This window comes from Nannospalax galili, unplaced genomic scaffold (genome assembly GCF_000622305.1).
Source record: "Nannospalax galili isolate Female #2095 unplaced genomic scaffold, S.galili_v1.0 scaffold652, whole genome shotgun sequence".
NCBI lineage: Eukaryota > Metazoa > Chordata > Mammalia > Rodentia > Spalacidae > Nannospalax > Nannospalax galili.
Genome location: NW_008332152.1, coordinates 1,110,137 through 1,124,161, shown reverse-complemented (window position 1 = coordinate 1,124,161; position 14,025 = coordinate 1,110,137). Strand labels below are relative to the sequence as shown.

General features: G+C 51.5%; 1 protein-coding gene across 4 annotated transcripts in view; it reads right to left on the bottom strand.

Moving 5' to 3' along the window:
* Positions 1-9,592: 9,592 nt before the first annotated feature.
* The window catches only part of Pde9a (phosphodiesterase 9A), a gene marked incomplete at its 5' end in the record, with an annotated part of 104,208 nt that continues 99,775 nt past the window's right edge, over positions 9,593-14,025 (bottom strand). Inside the window, 3 exon segments of one of the 4 annotated variants that reach the window (XM_017796705.1) lie at positions 9,593-9,996; positions 12,261-12,390; positions 13,827-13,922. In XM_017796705.1, coding sequence (XP_017652194.1) covers positions 12,289-12,390; positions 13,827-13,922 — 198 coding nt within the window. 4 annotated transcript variants of the gene reach the window in all.

Below are 14,025 nucleotides of genomic sequence, written 5' to 3'. Positions count from 1 at the left end.
TCCCACCTGTCAGGGTCGGCCCCTGAGTGTTCATAGTCCTGGGAAGTTTTTATGCGGGGTGCCTGCCTACACGAGCAGTTTGAATCACCCACAATCAGTATGTCACACTGTGGTGGTGGTGGTCACATATCCCATGAGTTCAGGAGAGAGTGTGCTGGGCAGTGGGCAGGCTCTGTGAGCAGTGGCAGGAGTCTGAGTCTGGAGCTCTTGGCTGACTCTGGGGTTTGAAGTGGGTCATAGGGCATCTCCAAAGCTGGTTGCAAGAAGGAGCTCATGTGGGTCCCCTGACCAGATAGCCTGGCCAACTTGGCATGTTTTGGGCATTGCAGCAGGGTTTAGCATGTCCAGGGAGGTGCCAGGGTGCATTCTGAGCCACTCTCCATCCCATAGCTCTCACAGGCAGGTCCAGTTCCAGGGGAGCAATGGAGGACAGCAAGGAGACCAGCCTGTGATGGTGGTGTGAGACCTTCAGAGGGGCCAGGGATTTCCCTGGCCTCAGCCCTCCACCTACAGATTGGCTGATTACTTTAGAGTGTGTTGAAGGTCAATGAAACTAGAAAGAGGAGAGGGGCCCGGTAAGGTGTGATGGGGCTGGGGGTGGTGGTGAGGTTTCCAACACCAGGGAAGAAAACGCCTCCCCACCGACCACCGACTGTGAGAATAACAGAATTTGAAGTTCAGAAAATAAAGACGACAGGGCACTGGAAGGGCGTGGGGACAGCACCCAGCAGCAATGACCATGCCCTGTCCCTGGAACCTAAGATGTGCTGGTTTATACAGCCAAGGAGACTCTATCATGAGATCCAGTTCAGGACCTTACAATGGGTTGTCCTGGGTTATCTATGTGGCCCGATGGCGTTGAGTTCATGTTATAGGGGGTAGGGGAGTAGGCCTGGGAGAGGAACAGAGAGATGAGGGGTAGCAGGGTGAGGGGGAAGGGGAGCTGGAGTGCAAGCAGCCCAGGGGAGCGCTTGCTCTGAAATGGAGGGAGGAGACACTAACCCTAGACCCTGGAGAAGGCATAGTGGGTTTTCCTCAGGAGCCTCAGGGGACCCAACTTCTTGACTTCAGTGCAGTGAAACTGACCTTGGACCTGGAGCCCAGAACTCTGGGAGTGCATGCTGTCTAGAGCTCAGGCTGCAGGAAGGCAAGGCCAGCAGAGATGGGACCCTGTCACCCTTGGCCGGACTTTCACTGTCCCCACAAAGCATGTGAGGCCACCGGGCTTGCAACTTGGGTTCCAGACAGTTCTGGAGGCAGAAAGCCAGAGATCTGGGGCCAGCGGTCTCTTTAGGGGCAGGACTTCTTATGTCCTCCTGGTGTGGACAGGCAGGTCTCCAGATCCCCTTGGCCAGGGCTCTAACCTCATTCACAAAGGCTCCACACCCATGGCCTCCTCACCCCAAGTTCAGTCCATGCAGCATCCCGGACCACCGACTGTGAGAATAATAACCACAGAGTTCGAAGTTCAGAAAATAAAGAGTTCATGCAATAGGTGAAGATAGTTCCCAAGAAAAAAAGGAGCAAAGTTTGGCTTCATAAGAGAGGAAAGTTAAATGGCCAGGAAGCAAATAAAAAGGTTTGACATCTTAAAAGAAAACAGGAGAGGCACTGACCTCATGAGCTCTGCAAAATGCAAATTAAGGGGACTGTGGGGAGAGGGATCCTCACGGGGCATGATGGGAAGCCAGAGCAAATGAACAAAGGCTATTGGGAAAGTGAGGCCAGAGCCCTGGAACCAGTGAGCCGGAGACTAGTTTACCTGAGAGGTGTTGGGGAGGGTCATCTAACGCTGTCATCTAATTAGGATCCTGTGACGTCAGGCAGATAGTCACCACCGTGAGTTTGTGCTGGATGGTTTAAGAGTCCCTAGCCCTGGGGGCTGTACTTGCTGCTCTTCCAGAGGACCTGTTCCCAGCACCCACATCAGGTGGCTCACAACCATCTGTAACTCCATCTCCAAAGGATCCAATGCCTTCTTCTGACCTCTGCCGGCACCTGCACTCACATACACACAGACAACACACAAGACACATGAAATAAAAAATATAAAAGCTTCTAATCATGTAGTTATTAGAAATTTTAAAAAGTATACTGATTAAAAAATAATTCTTCAAAAATAAATAAATAAAGAGTCCCTAGTGCCAAGAAGCAAATTGCTGCAGCGAAACTGGCAGGTTAGAAGTTATTTCCAGGCCTCCTGGGTGACCTCAACTAACCCTCCTGTCCCTGGTGCAGGTGGGGCAGCATTTGGGGTTCTCAGCTCTGTTCCTCAGGTCAGTGTGTAGCTGTGGGCTCTGTAGTGTGGGGGGACTTTGAAGTTCTAATCTACACCCCCCCAAGCATAGAAGCTAGGTGGTCCTGTCCCCAGCTGTCCCCAGGCCCACTGTCTGCCGTACTCTCCTGGCCAATCCACTTCCCAGTAGGCTACTTTCTCAGACAGGGGACCTCCTTTCCCTCCTCCATTCATTTTCTGCTGTAGACACCAGGTGTCCCCTGACCAGAAATGAGGGCCCCAGAGGGTGTGTTAGTGCAGCACCCTGGCGTGGCACTGGAAATCCTGGCAAATCTGGAGAGACCACCTGTGGAGGTCTGAAGACGGCTTCAGATCTCCTGAACTACAGGTACAGGTAGTTGTTAGCCGATATAAGGGTGCTGGGAATTGAACCCGGGTCTTCTGAAGAGCAGCCAGTGTTCTTAACCGCTGAACCATCTCTCCAGCTCCAAAGATGGAACATCTTTTGTTTCATTTAACCCTTTGATAGAAGATAGTCTCATGGGAAGGACAGTGCTCTGGGGTTTTTCTGGGGCCTTGTTCATCACTTGGGGTCTCTTTTATGATCTTCCTGACTATGGCCACCTCCAGGTCTGAGATGGCCACTTCAGCTCCAGGCATCTTATCCGTTCCAGCCATTGAGTAGGCTGAAAGGGGAAAAATCACATGCTGCTCCCCCTGAGGATTCCTGAATGATGTTGGTGATGTTTCCAACTCGCCTTTTATGTGGACTGTGTTGGATCTAGTCACAGAAAAAGCCTAAAGGGTAGTCTTGATCTGGCTCAGTAAGAGCTGCCACTGCCCCCAAAGGGGCCGCAGTGTCTGGAGTGCAGCCAGGTGGGCTGCCACAAGCTGCACGATGCGTGATGGCTGTTGGGGACCCCTGTTGTGTAAAGTAGAAGTCCCTTCATGTCCAGATAGCCCATGGGCTTGGCTTCAAATGCAGGGACTCCTTTTTCAACAGAGTGCTTTTCTGGCATCTTCCTGACTCGTCTTTTGAAGTGCCCGCCACAGATGCCCTACCATAAACATAGCCTCCGGCTTTGTTACTACCAGCCTTTCCTGTGTGATTTTCAGGCAGTCTGGCAGCATGGCAGGAGCCCACTTCCATACATAAATAAGGGCATCCCACAAAGTACCTATCAGCTAAAGCCTTTTACCACTGCCCCCACAGTATGTTTCCTGGTTTCCCCTCAATAATTGAAGCTGATCACCACGACTTGGAGCTGAGCAGAGTCACTGAATAAAGGCTGTGCCACTGAGACTGAGCTGAGTCCTGTGTCTTACTGCCTATGATCCAGCCTTCCCGGAGACAGCTATCTCTTCGTAAGCCAACTCACAGACACCTAGCTTTAGCCGCCCCGCTCCTTCCCACATGATCCAGCAGCCGGTGGATTTCGCATCTTGAGGAAGTGCACGGGTGAAATTAGGGCGGAACCCGGCCAGGCAAGCCCCAGCAGCAGAGACCCACAGAGAAGTGGCGGAGAAGCAGGGACCCGCCAGAGAGCCAGCAACGCAGACACGCTGCGGGACCCGCCGCCACCTCAGCACCTCAGCGGCGGACAGCGACACGGTGCGCGACCAGACCCGCCGCTCCAGGGTGCGTGCAGGGGACCGGTGCCACGAGATCCCCACGCGCCCCATATTGTGGGGTCTCCTCGGCCTCCTTGATTAAAGAAGTGCACGGGTGAAATTAGGGCGGAACCCGGCCGGGCAAGCCCTGGCAGCGGAGACCCACAGAGAAGCCGCGGAGAAGCAGGGACCCGCCAGAGAGCCAGCAACACAGACACGCTGCAGGACCCGCCGCCGCCTCAGCACCCCAGCAGCGGACAGCGACATGGTGCACAACCAGACCCACCGCTCCAGGGTGCGCGAAGGGGACCGGTGCCACGCTAGCAGCTGGTGCCCCAAGATCCCCACACACCCCATAATGGCCACTTTTCAAATCTGTTCACACCCTTGTTGAAATACGTGTCTTGGTCTGCAGGGGTTGCTGTAACAAACCACCAGGCACTAAGAGGTTCCAGTTCTGAAATTTTTCATAGCTTTGGAGGCTGGATTCCAAGGTCAAGGAATGGTAGACCTGGCTCCTGGAGGGGCCCTTCCTACTGCGTCCTCCCTGGTCCTCTCCTCTGCACAGCACTCTGAAGAAGGGGAGAGCTGGAGTGATGACTCAGCAGTTAAGACCTCTGGCTGCTTTTGCAAAGGACCCAGGTTCAGTTCCCAGCACCCAGATGGTAGCTAACAACTATCTCTAACTCCAGTTCCAGGAGATCCAACACCCTCTTCTGGCCTCCACAGGCACTGAATGACATGGGTGCACTTACATGTGTGCAGGCAAAACATTCATACACATAAAATAAAAATAAATAAGTAGCTGGGCCTGGTGGTACATGCCTTTAATCCCAGCACTCAGGAGGCAAAGGCAGGTGGATTTCTGTGAGTTCAAGGTCAGTCTGGTTTACATAGTGAGTTCCAGGCCAGTTGGGGCTACAGGAAGACCCTGTTTCAAAAAGTCCACAAAAAAGTAAAAATAAATAAAAGAAAGGGAGTCTCACATAGACGGAACTGGTTAAAGGAAGGAGCCAGGGGCTCCTCCCAGCCCATGTGACCTTAGGAACAGATCCTCAAACAACTTTAAGAGTAAAAATAAATTGATTTATTTGGGCGAACTGTATGGTCTTAAACACCCAAAAGGAAAGTATAACCTAAGAGTAAAGTCATCAGTATACTTTAAGAGTTCAAGGGATTACACGTCTCAGACATCAGGCTTAAGTCTATATAAAAAGTTATTTAGACAATTATTTCTCATTGATGATTTTGTTCCTAACCAGAAAGTGCTGCTCAGATGTAAGACTTCAAATCTTGGTCTCCAATACTGTAGTGCCCACCTGTAGCTAAGGGAGACAACCACTATTGTTCTAAAATGATGGATAAATTGTTTTCTCCCCCTACCTAGAAGCCTTTGGGAGGGAACTGGCACTGATTCTAACCACTCCAACAGCTATCAAAATACCTGAAAGCAAATCCTGAGTCCATCACTCTCAAGTCCAGCCTTGACAGACAAAATGAGGAGGAACCCAATAGTGATAGATGAAGAAGGTGATGGATGAATCCGGTTGATCGGGAGAAAGTACCAGGACACAGGTAAAACTCTAGCGGAGCTGGGCGTGTTGGCACACGCCTTTAATCCCAGCACTCTGGAGGCAGAGGCAGGCAGACCTCTGTGAGTTCAAGGCCAGCCTGGTCTACATAGTGAGTTCCAGGAATGCTAGGGCTACAGGGAGACCCTGTCTCAAAAAGACCAAAAAAAAAAAAAAAACCCCCAGCGGAATTAGAAAAGGAACACAGGGGACAAATTCCCTTCTGGGCAGGGAAAATGTCTGCCCCAGGTCGTGAGCTGGGGTCTTTTACAGGGGGAGGCTTCTAGGGGGTGCAGAAGGCGGGAAGATGTATTTTTTAAAGGGAGGGGAGTGGGACTGTTAAAACCTGCCCCCTTTAGAGATCAAAAGGGAAGCCTGCTGTGTTGGCCAAACAGTGGAGAAAAGTCTGCTTTTGACTTCAAAGACCAAGGTGTCTTTCTCAGGGGCTTGCAGAACCATGAGGCCCTCTTGGTGAGGGGGCGTGGCTGCTGTGTATCTGAACCCTAACAAATAGAGGGATGCTTTTGGAAGCTCTCATCAAGAAATTCCAATGGACTCTCTCTCTCATACGAACATTTGAAATTTGCCCTGTTCTGACTTTTTTCTAGTTCCATGTCTAGAACTTGTAATGCTAATTACTCTTGCCTTTACTTCTCCTTCACATCTCCCATTCACCAGTCACGGACTTTCTTTTCCCCCTACAGATAAGAGTTATGCAATCTGGGAGTCTTTTAGAAAGACCCACCAAAGGGGTACTCCATTGCCTCACCCTGCATCCCTGTTCAGCATGGAAGAAGCCAGAGCAGTCTGCATTCAGATTCCCTATCTGCAAGCTGGGTAACCCCTTCAGAGAATGGTGTGATAAGAATACGAGGTAGGAGCATGGAGGAAACCAGAGGGGTCTGTGTCCTGATTCCCTATCTGCAAGATGAGTGACCTCTTCAGAGGATGGTGTGATAAGAATAGCAGGTAGGAATTGGCTAGGTAGTTAGTTCAAAAAGACCCCAAAGAAAAGTAGCCAGTTTCTTGGCTAAAACTCCCAATGTCCTTGGGCCTCTTAGGAACATACTCCATTCCAAAACATATTCCATTGCAAAGGCCAAAAATGTCAAAAGTATTTGGAGCTCTTACCTAATCCTTAAACAATTTTAGGGTTATCTCTTCAGAGGGGGGGATGTTAGAGTAGCAAAAAGCCTCATGGGAAAAAAAAAAGAAAAAAAGTGATTTGGAGATATGGGAGGAGTTGGAGGGGAGGGAATGGGCATGGATTTGATCAAAACACCTCATATGCCTATATGCCTGTATGCAATTCTCAATAAATTATTTAAAAAAAAAAGAAAGGGAAGTCTAGACCCAGACACTGAATCAGAGTGAGAGTGTCCCAGCAGTAACCAGCTAGGCAGCAGCTTGGTGGTGCCCAGGGCCTTTGGAGCAGCTGCCGTCCTGTACCGGAGGTCGCCTGCCACTGTCCGTAAACTGTTCCTTATCTAGCATTAAGTACTTTGAGTGCTCAGTATGGCCCAGTCCTCACATCGAACTGATTCCACTTGTTTCCACGGAATCTGACTTTGCCATGAAGTGGACATGTCCCATGGGCTCTGATACGACACAGGAAGACGGAAGACAGCCCTGGTAGACGATCACAGCTACACCAACATCTTCACCTACAGGGTTGGGAGGCTGGTTTGCCAGTCCCAGCCTTTGGTATGTCCATCATTTCTTGGATTCCTACAAAGACTCCTTGGGAAGGATAAACGATGGAAATTCTCCTATCCCCCTTGCAGGAACACAAAACCACAAAGGTGTGGCTGATGGCAAGATGGCACAGTGTTTGGCACAGGCAGATGCTGTCCTTCATGAGACAGCATGGGACTGCTCACTGCACCCTGAATGGGGCACCTGCCACGCCACCGTCCTCCAGGCCTCTGGGAAAGTATGGGGCACACTGGTTGGTAACCCCCAATGTGCAGCCAGGCTCTGAACATTTTGTCCCTCTGGTTGATTGACTACTGCTGGATATGCAAAGTACCCTTGGAATATTTGCCATCCAGCAGGACATTTATTTGTGGGCTATGCAGGCCAGGGGTGGCCCTCTCCTGGTTGTCTTGGAAACCTGAATCCTGTCTTCCCTGAGTCTATCTGCACAGTAGTCCTTCTTCCTGGATCTGCCCCAAAGTTGGAGGCCATGGTCATTCCTGTGCTCCTGTTGTGCCAGAGCCCCTCTGGGGCCCTCTTGCTTGTTCTCAGACGTCCCCCTGACTCTGGACTGTTCAGCTGGCCACGACCGCTGTCCTGGGCTTCGGGGCTGCTCTGCCTCAGGCTGCTGGCTGGTGAGCTTCCTCTGAGCTACATTGACTTCTCATGCTTATGAGCTCGGCCCAGGGTGTTCTCCACAGCATGTAGAACTGTGTGTGTGTGTGTGTGTGTGTGTGAGTGGTGTATGCATGTGGAGGTCAGAGGGTGACATGGGACAACTTCCTCAAATGCTTCTCCATCTTATTTTTTGAGACAGGGTCTGCCATTGAACTGGAGCCCTCCCAGCACTGGGACCGCAGACATTTATGTGGGTCCTGGGGATTATTAACTCACATCTTCATGCTTATGCAAGTCCTTTACTCACTGAGCCATCTCCCTAGCCCACTTTGAAGCAGAAGGCTTGGGGAGGCGTTCTGTGGGAAGAACAATACGCCAGGGGTTCATAACAGCCATCGGGCTGGCTCTAGACACCCCTGTACTCTCTCTACAGATCCTGCTGGTTTCTCTCCTGACTGACTTCTGTCTTTTGCTGGCTTTGTTGTTCTAGGATGTGGCGTAGCCTAAAACCAGAGGGAGAATGTGCCGGACACATGTCTTGCACACGTAAACATGCATGCACACATGTGTGCCCTCTATGCATGGACTCTGCACCCGTGATTTGACCAACCTGGGATCAGAGACACTTGGAGAACCTGCAGCTGCGTGGAACATGCTGACTCGTTCCTGTCCCAAACAGAACGACATGATGTAGGCACTGTGGGGGTAACGGTCAAGGTACCAGGTGTGATAAGCAGCAAAGATATGATTTACAGTGTGCAGGTGATGCACGCAGCTTCAAGGTGAGCACGGTGTCGCTTTCCAGAAGGGGTCGAGGACTGTTGGGTCTCCAGGGGACTGATGCGCATACATGGGCGTGAGTATAAATCCAACATGGCATCAGATGCGGCTTGATAAAGGCAAAAGGTGGTGAAGCGGGCGTCGGAAGCTTCCGACAGATGGAAGGTGTCGCGGGAGCCAGCCAAGCAGGGGACTGGCCTCTGCTGTAACGTCATGTAAGGGCAGAAGTGCAGCAGTGAGGGCCCCTCTGGAGTTGGACCCTATTCCTACGGATGCCTCCCGCACTGGCTTATGTAGGATTAAGATGAAAAAGTGAAATCAGGAAGGGGTGTAGAGAGAAGGCCCTGTCCACACAGAGGGGGGCAGAGGCAGAAGCAGCGGAGCATGGCGGTCATGCTGGAACCCCAGAACTTGAGAGGCTGAGGTGGGAAGACTGAGGTTGGAATCTGCAACATAGGAAGGAGAGAGAGAGGCAGTTCCCAGGCCAACAATGAACTATTCAAAGACGGGGGAGTAATAGTCAATATTCTGCGATTTGCCCAGAGGGATCGGGGCGCCAACGAAATCCAGTCCAGGAAGGGAGGCCCCACGGTGGATCAGCTCCTCACAGGGTGGCTTCGCCAATGGGTCCTTTGTCCCTCCAGAGCTACACAGCTGCTTCCCAAGATCTGGGTGGTGGCCAGCAGCTGCCCTGTGTTTTGTAAATGGGGAGTTCAGAGTCCAGATGCTTGAAGGAATGAGAGGCATAAGTAGGGGACAAGTGACCATATCAACTGTGACGGGTGTGGGCTGGGCTCCCTGAGCAGACACTGTGCCACCCAGAATGTCCCCACTGCCTGTCCCCCAAACAGGAAGAGGGACAGGGCATCTCTTCTCTGGGACAGAGTCCCCCAGACACACTGAGGGTTTGAGTGGTAAATCCCACCTCCCTGCAAGTGAGCAACGGCTGTTGCTGTGTCTGCGGTCAGGCCTCCCACATTATCACACCTGTGCATGGTCCCCCAGGTTCAGCCCCTGGCTCCTGCACATGGCACGGATGCCTGCCTCTGCTCATAAACACAGGACATGCACACGTCCCACACTCGGGCGCCATTCTGACGTTTAATGTGGAATTTACAAGGATCCTGCGTCACATCTCACATCTCACCGCTCAAGAGGCTAAGACACACCCTTGGGAAAGCACAAGAGTCCTTGGTCTCTACTGAAGATCTCATCAGAAGCCCATGGGTGCAAAACTCTACCAAAGAGAGAGTACAGACCCATTTCTGTATAAGAATATATTATTTAAAAGACAGTTTAAAAATAAAAATTCTGTACAGCATCATGAATTCCTGTTTTTGTGTCCATGAACAAAACAGTTCTTAGAAAACATGGTCTGGCGGCAGCAGGTCGTCTGGGTGCGATCGTCCTTGCATGAAGGATCCCTCGGAGCTCTGCCAGCCCTGTCTGGTCACTGGCCACAGATGCTTTCTCTGGCACAATCTGCTGGAAAAGGAGGAGGGTGGCAGGTTTGTCTCTGTGGGGGCTGGAAAGGGCAGGTGGTGGCATGTATGTCTCAGGAAGTAGAAATGGCGATTTGTGGTAAAAAAGCAGGGTTGGGGGCTGGAGAGACAGCTTGGTAGTTAGAATGCATGCTGCTCTTGCAGAGGACCCAAGTTTAGTTCCCAGAACCCACGTGGTAGCTCACAGATGCCTAGAACTCCAGCTTCAGGGGATCTAGCTCCCTCTTCTGGCCTCCATGGACACCTACACTCATGTGCACATACATATACACAAATAATTAAAATTAAAAAAAAGAAAGCAGAAGGGGCACAAACTGGGGGATGAAGGGAACCAGGTGTAGGGGAGAAGGAAGGGGTGCATGGGAGAAGAAGGAACGGGTGTGGGGGAGAAGGAACAGGTGTGGGGAAGGGCAGTGTGGCCAGGAATGAACGGAACAAGGTATATGAAGACACGTACGAATACACCATGATGAATACTGTTATTTACATGCTATCCTAAACATTTAATTAAAAACATAAAAGAATAAGGTTGGGGCTGGAGATGGCTCATCAGTTAAGGGAACTTACTGCCCTTTATTTGCCCTCCAAGGTTGACTAAGTTCCAGGGGACTATGGAGCATCTCTCAAAATGTCCTGTAATGGTGGTGGGTCACCTGTCCAGGGAGGCCATGGAGACCCCACCAGATGGACTTGATCCAGTGTCCAGTATACAAAGAGGAGGGTCAACACAGAGGAAGCATTTCCTCCATGCTTCCAAGTGAAGCCAGCCATGGTCGAGCAGGACCTTTGACATCTTTACATAGATGGAACTGGTTAAAGGAAGGAGCCAGAGGCTTCTCCCAAGCCCACGTGATCTCTGAGAAATAGATCCCCAAACGACCTTAAGAGTAAAAATAAATTGGTTTATTTGGGCCAACCGCATGGTCTTAAATACCCAAAAGGAAAGTATAACCAAAGATCAAAGTGATCAGTATATTTCTTTATGAGTTCAAAGGATTAAAATTTATTTTATTTTTATTTTATGTGTATGAATGTATTGCCTGCATATGTGTAAGTGCACTGGTGTTGTGCAATGCCCAAGGAAGTCAGAAGAAGGCATTGGATTCCCCTGGAACTGGAGTTACGGACGACTGTTAGATGCCATGTGGATGCTGGGAATTGAACCCGGATCCTCTGTAAGAGTTCCCTGGGTGCTCAGTGGAGAAGGACACTCCCTCAGTTGCTAAAGCTGCAACAATGTCACTGTAACTTCTGTACAGATAGGGGCTCTGAGCCAGAGGTAGGGACACACGCCCGTCACCTGCAAAGCTTCTCCTAGAGGCATGTCTGAGGCTGGAGTCAAACCCAGGCCAGCTTCTGCAGCTCCACGCAGAACTAAGGAGTCCTCAGCTTACCTGGCAGCACTCAATAGACACGCACAGCATTGCACCACAGCACATGCTGGCTGAGTGGTTGCGCCGAGTGAGGGGCGGCACTGGCAGGTGTCGGGGGACATGACTGGTGACAGGAACCAATGCTTTCAAAAAGCTCAGTTACTCCAGCAGCTCAGCTACTCCAGTTGCACTTGATAAAACAGTTCATCTTATGAGTGGTGCACATCCTAATAATTGATCTCTTCTCTAACCAAAGCATGACCCCTTTCCTTCAGAGCCCAATTCTAATTAGAGTATGCTCAGGGGAAAATATGCATGGATTAAAGTTTCACTTACTTGATGAAGCTAGAGAGATGGCTCAGTGTTTAAGAGCACGTGCTGCTCTTGAAGAAGACCCGGGTTCAATTTCCAGCACCCATAAGATGGCTAACAGCCACCTGTAACTTCAGTTCCCTCTTCTGACCTCTGAGGGCATTGCACAACATGGGTGCACTTACATTCATGCAAGCAATGCACTTATGCACATTAAAAAAAAAAGTTTTGTTTATTTGAAAGCAGGCTGCATGCTGTGGTTGGAGCTGTGGTTTGCCTCTGCCCTTGCCCTATTAGCACATCATACAAGTGACATGGTTTGCATGTGTGCCCTGAGGGTTTGTGTGCTCACGTTCCACCCCCACTGTGAGGCTTGAAGATGGAAGCATCTGTGATGTTGGGTGGGGGTTGAGGGCTATTAGGAGAGACAGGGCACCAGGGCAGATCCCCCTCCCACTGCCCCACGACTGAGTTTCTGGTGAGGGACCACACGCAGGTGTGCATGCAAACGCACGTGCACACACACCTGTCTCCATGCACAGACTAGTGCGCTCTTGCCTACCGTATGCCTCACCGTGTGCATCTAGGCATCAGTTCAGGGGAGAACGGCGTTCACTGTTTTTCACATCTCTGTTTTCCTCTGTGGAGTCTGTGGTGGCCCCAGAGGTCAAGCTCTCTGTCTTCTTCTGTAACTAAAACAGAGAACAGAGCAGGTTAGAGTAGGCCCCAGGTAGCCAGTGGGCAGGCTGCCTGAAGATGCTCAGATGACTACATGCACGCATGTGCGCGTGCTTGCCCTAGGAACAGCTTGGGTGCTGGCAATCTGCTCGTGACCTGGGATATGACCCTGGGCAGCAATGTCTGCCTGAGGCTAGCCATAGCCACAGCCCTAGTGCCTGGCAGTGGCGGCCAAGTCTTTGGCTCAGGCACCATTCTATCACCTCTTTGGCCTCCCTTTTGAGACTTGGACGGTGGCCTGCACAGACCCGGTGTTCCTACTGGACAGTCACATGTAGGAATTTCAGACTCAAGACCTCCAGAGCAATGGATTATGGGATGGCCATGGTGGCAGAGGGCCCATGCAGCCTTCTTGTTGGGGGCTCAGCAGGGGGTGTCGGCTTGTCGGTGCCTTTGGCATTGTACAGCTTGCTCAGCTTTTAGACGTTCAGAGCTATCCTGTGATTTCTTGGCAACAGAGGCCAATCAGGGAGAGACCAAGCTTGCTGGTCTGTGCTTTCAGTCAACATGAAGCATTTACCAAGCACCTGTGACATGCCTGGCATTGCACACAGGGCGTGTGTGTGTGGTATGGCCCATGTGGCTGAGGGAGAGGTGACCTATACCACATCAAGTATAAGAAAGAATGCAGAAAAGATGGGTAAGGGCCCTTAGTCACTGGGAAGCCCTGACAGATGGGCGCTGAGTGGGAAATGAGGACCGAGGGGCATCAGGTGGAATGGTGGGCGCACTGAGAGCAAGGGCAGGTCTAGGGGATGTATGAAAAGTGGGGTGACTGTTCTAGGTACATTGGGCACCTGGTAGGAGGTAGGCAGAGGGAAACCACATCAGGCAGCCATTTCAGACAGGGGACATAGATTTTGAGTTAGGAGTGGCAGAATTCCTGGAAGTAGACAGGCGTCAGAGCACACAGAGGCTCTAACAGCTGAACCGGCTCACTGGAGTCTGTGGAAAGAACTTAGGGCTCTGAGCCTGTGACCTTGACCCTCTCCTGAGATCCAGCATCAACCCAACAGCACCTAAAACCTCTCCATCTTCAGCACCAAGAGTAGCCGGTGTGCCCAGCCTCTGTTACAGAACAGTTCCACACTGTGCCTGAGTGTGGAACTTGGGGGGTTGCTTCATTTTTGGGTCTCTTTTCATGTAACCCCCACTGAACAGGAAGCTGGGCCTGGAAGGCAGGAGCCAGGGCTGTGGGGCACTGCAGAGGGCGATGCACTGCGGGTCCCCAGGTTGCACAGCTGTGGTGCTGGCTCCTGTTAGCCAGCAGACTCTGGGAAGTGTAGGGCTGGTTTCAGACAGTACCTGGGCCCCTCCCCTCACTGAGCCTGCCTTCGGGGGAAGGGAATTGCATGCCCAGCCCCCAGTACCAAGCCCCACATGGCTTCACCTCCTTCATGGCATCATCCAGCTGCTTCAGCTCCTCGTAGTGCTCTCTGGACTCCCAGAGGGGCCGCAGCATGGTCTCCTCCACCACGGGGAAGAGCTGGCAAGCACAGGATCCAAAGTCAGTCCACTACTCTTGGGCTCTTAGGAGGTAGAGGACGGGAGGAGAGTCTTCAGGCCTTTAGGGTGCAGTGGGCCCCAGG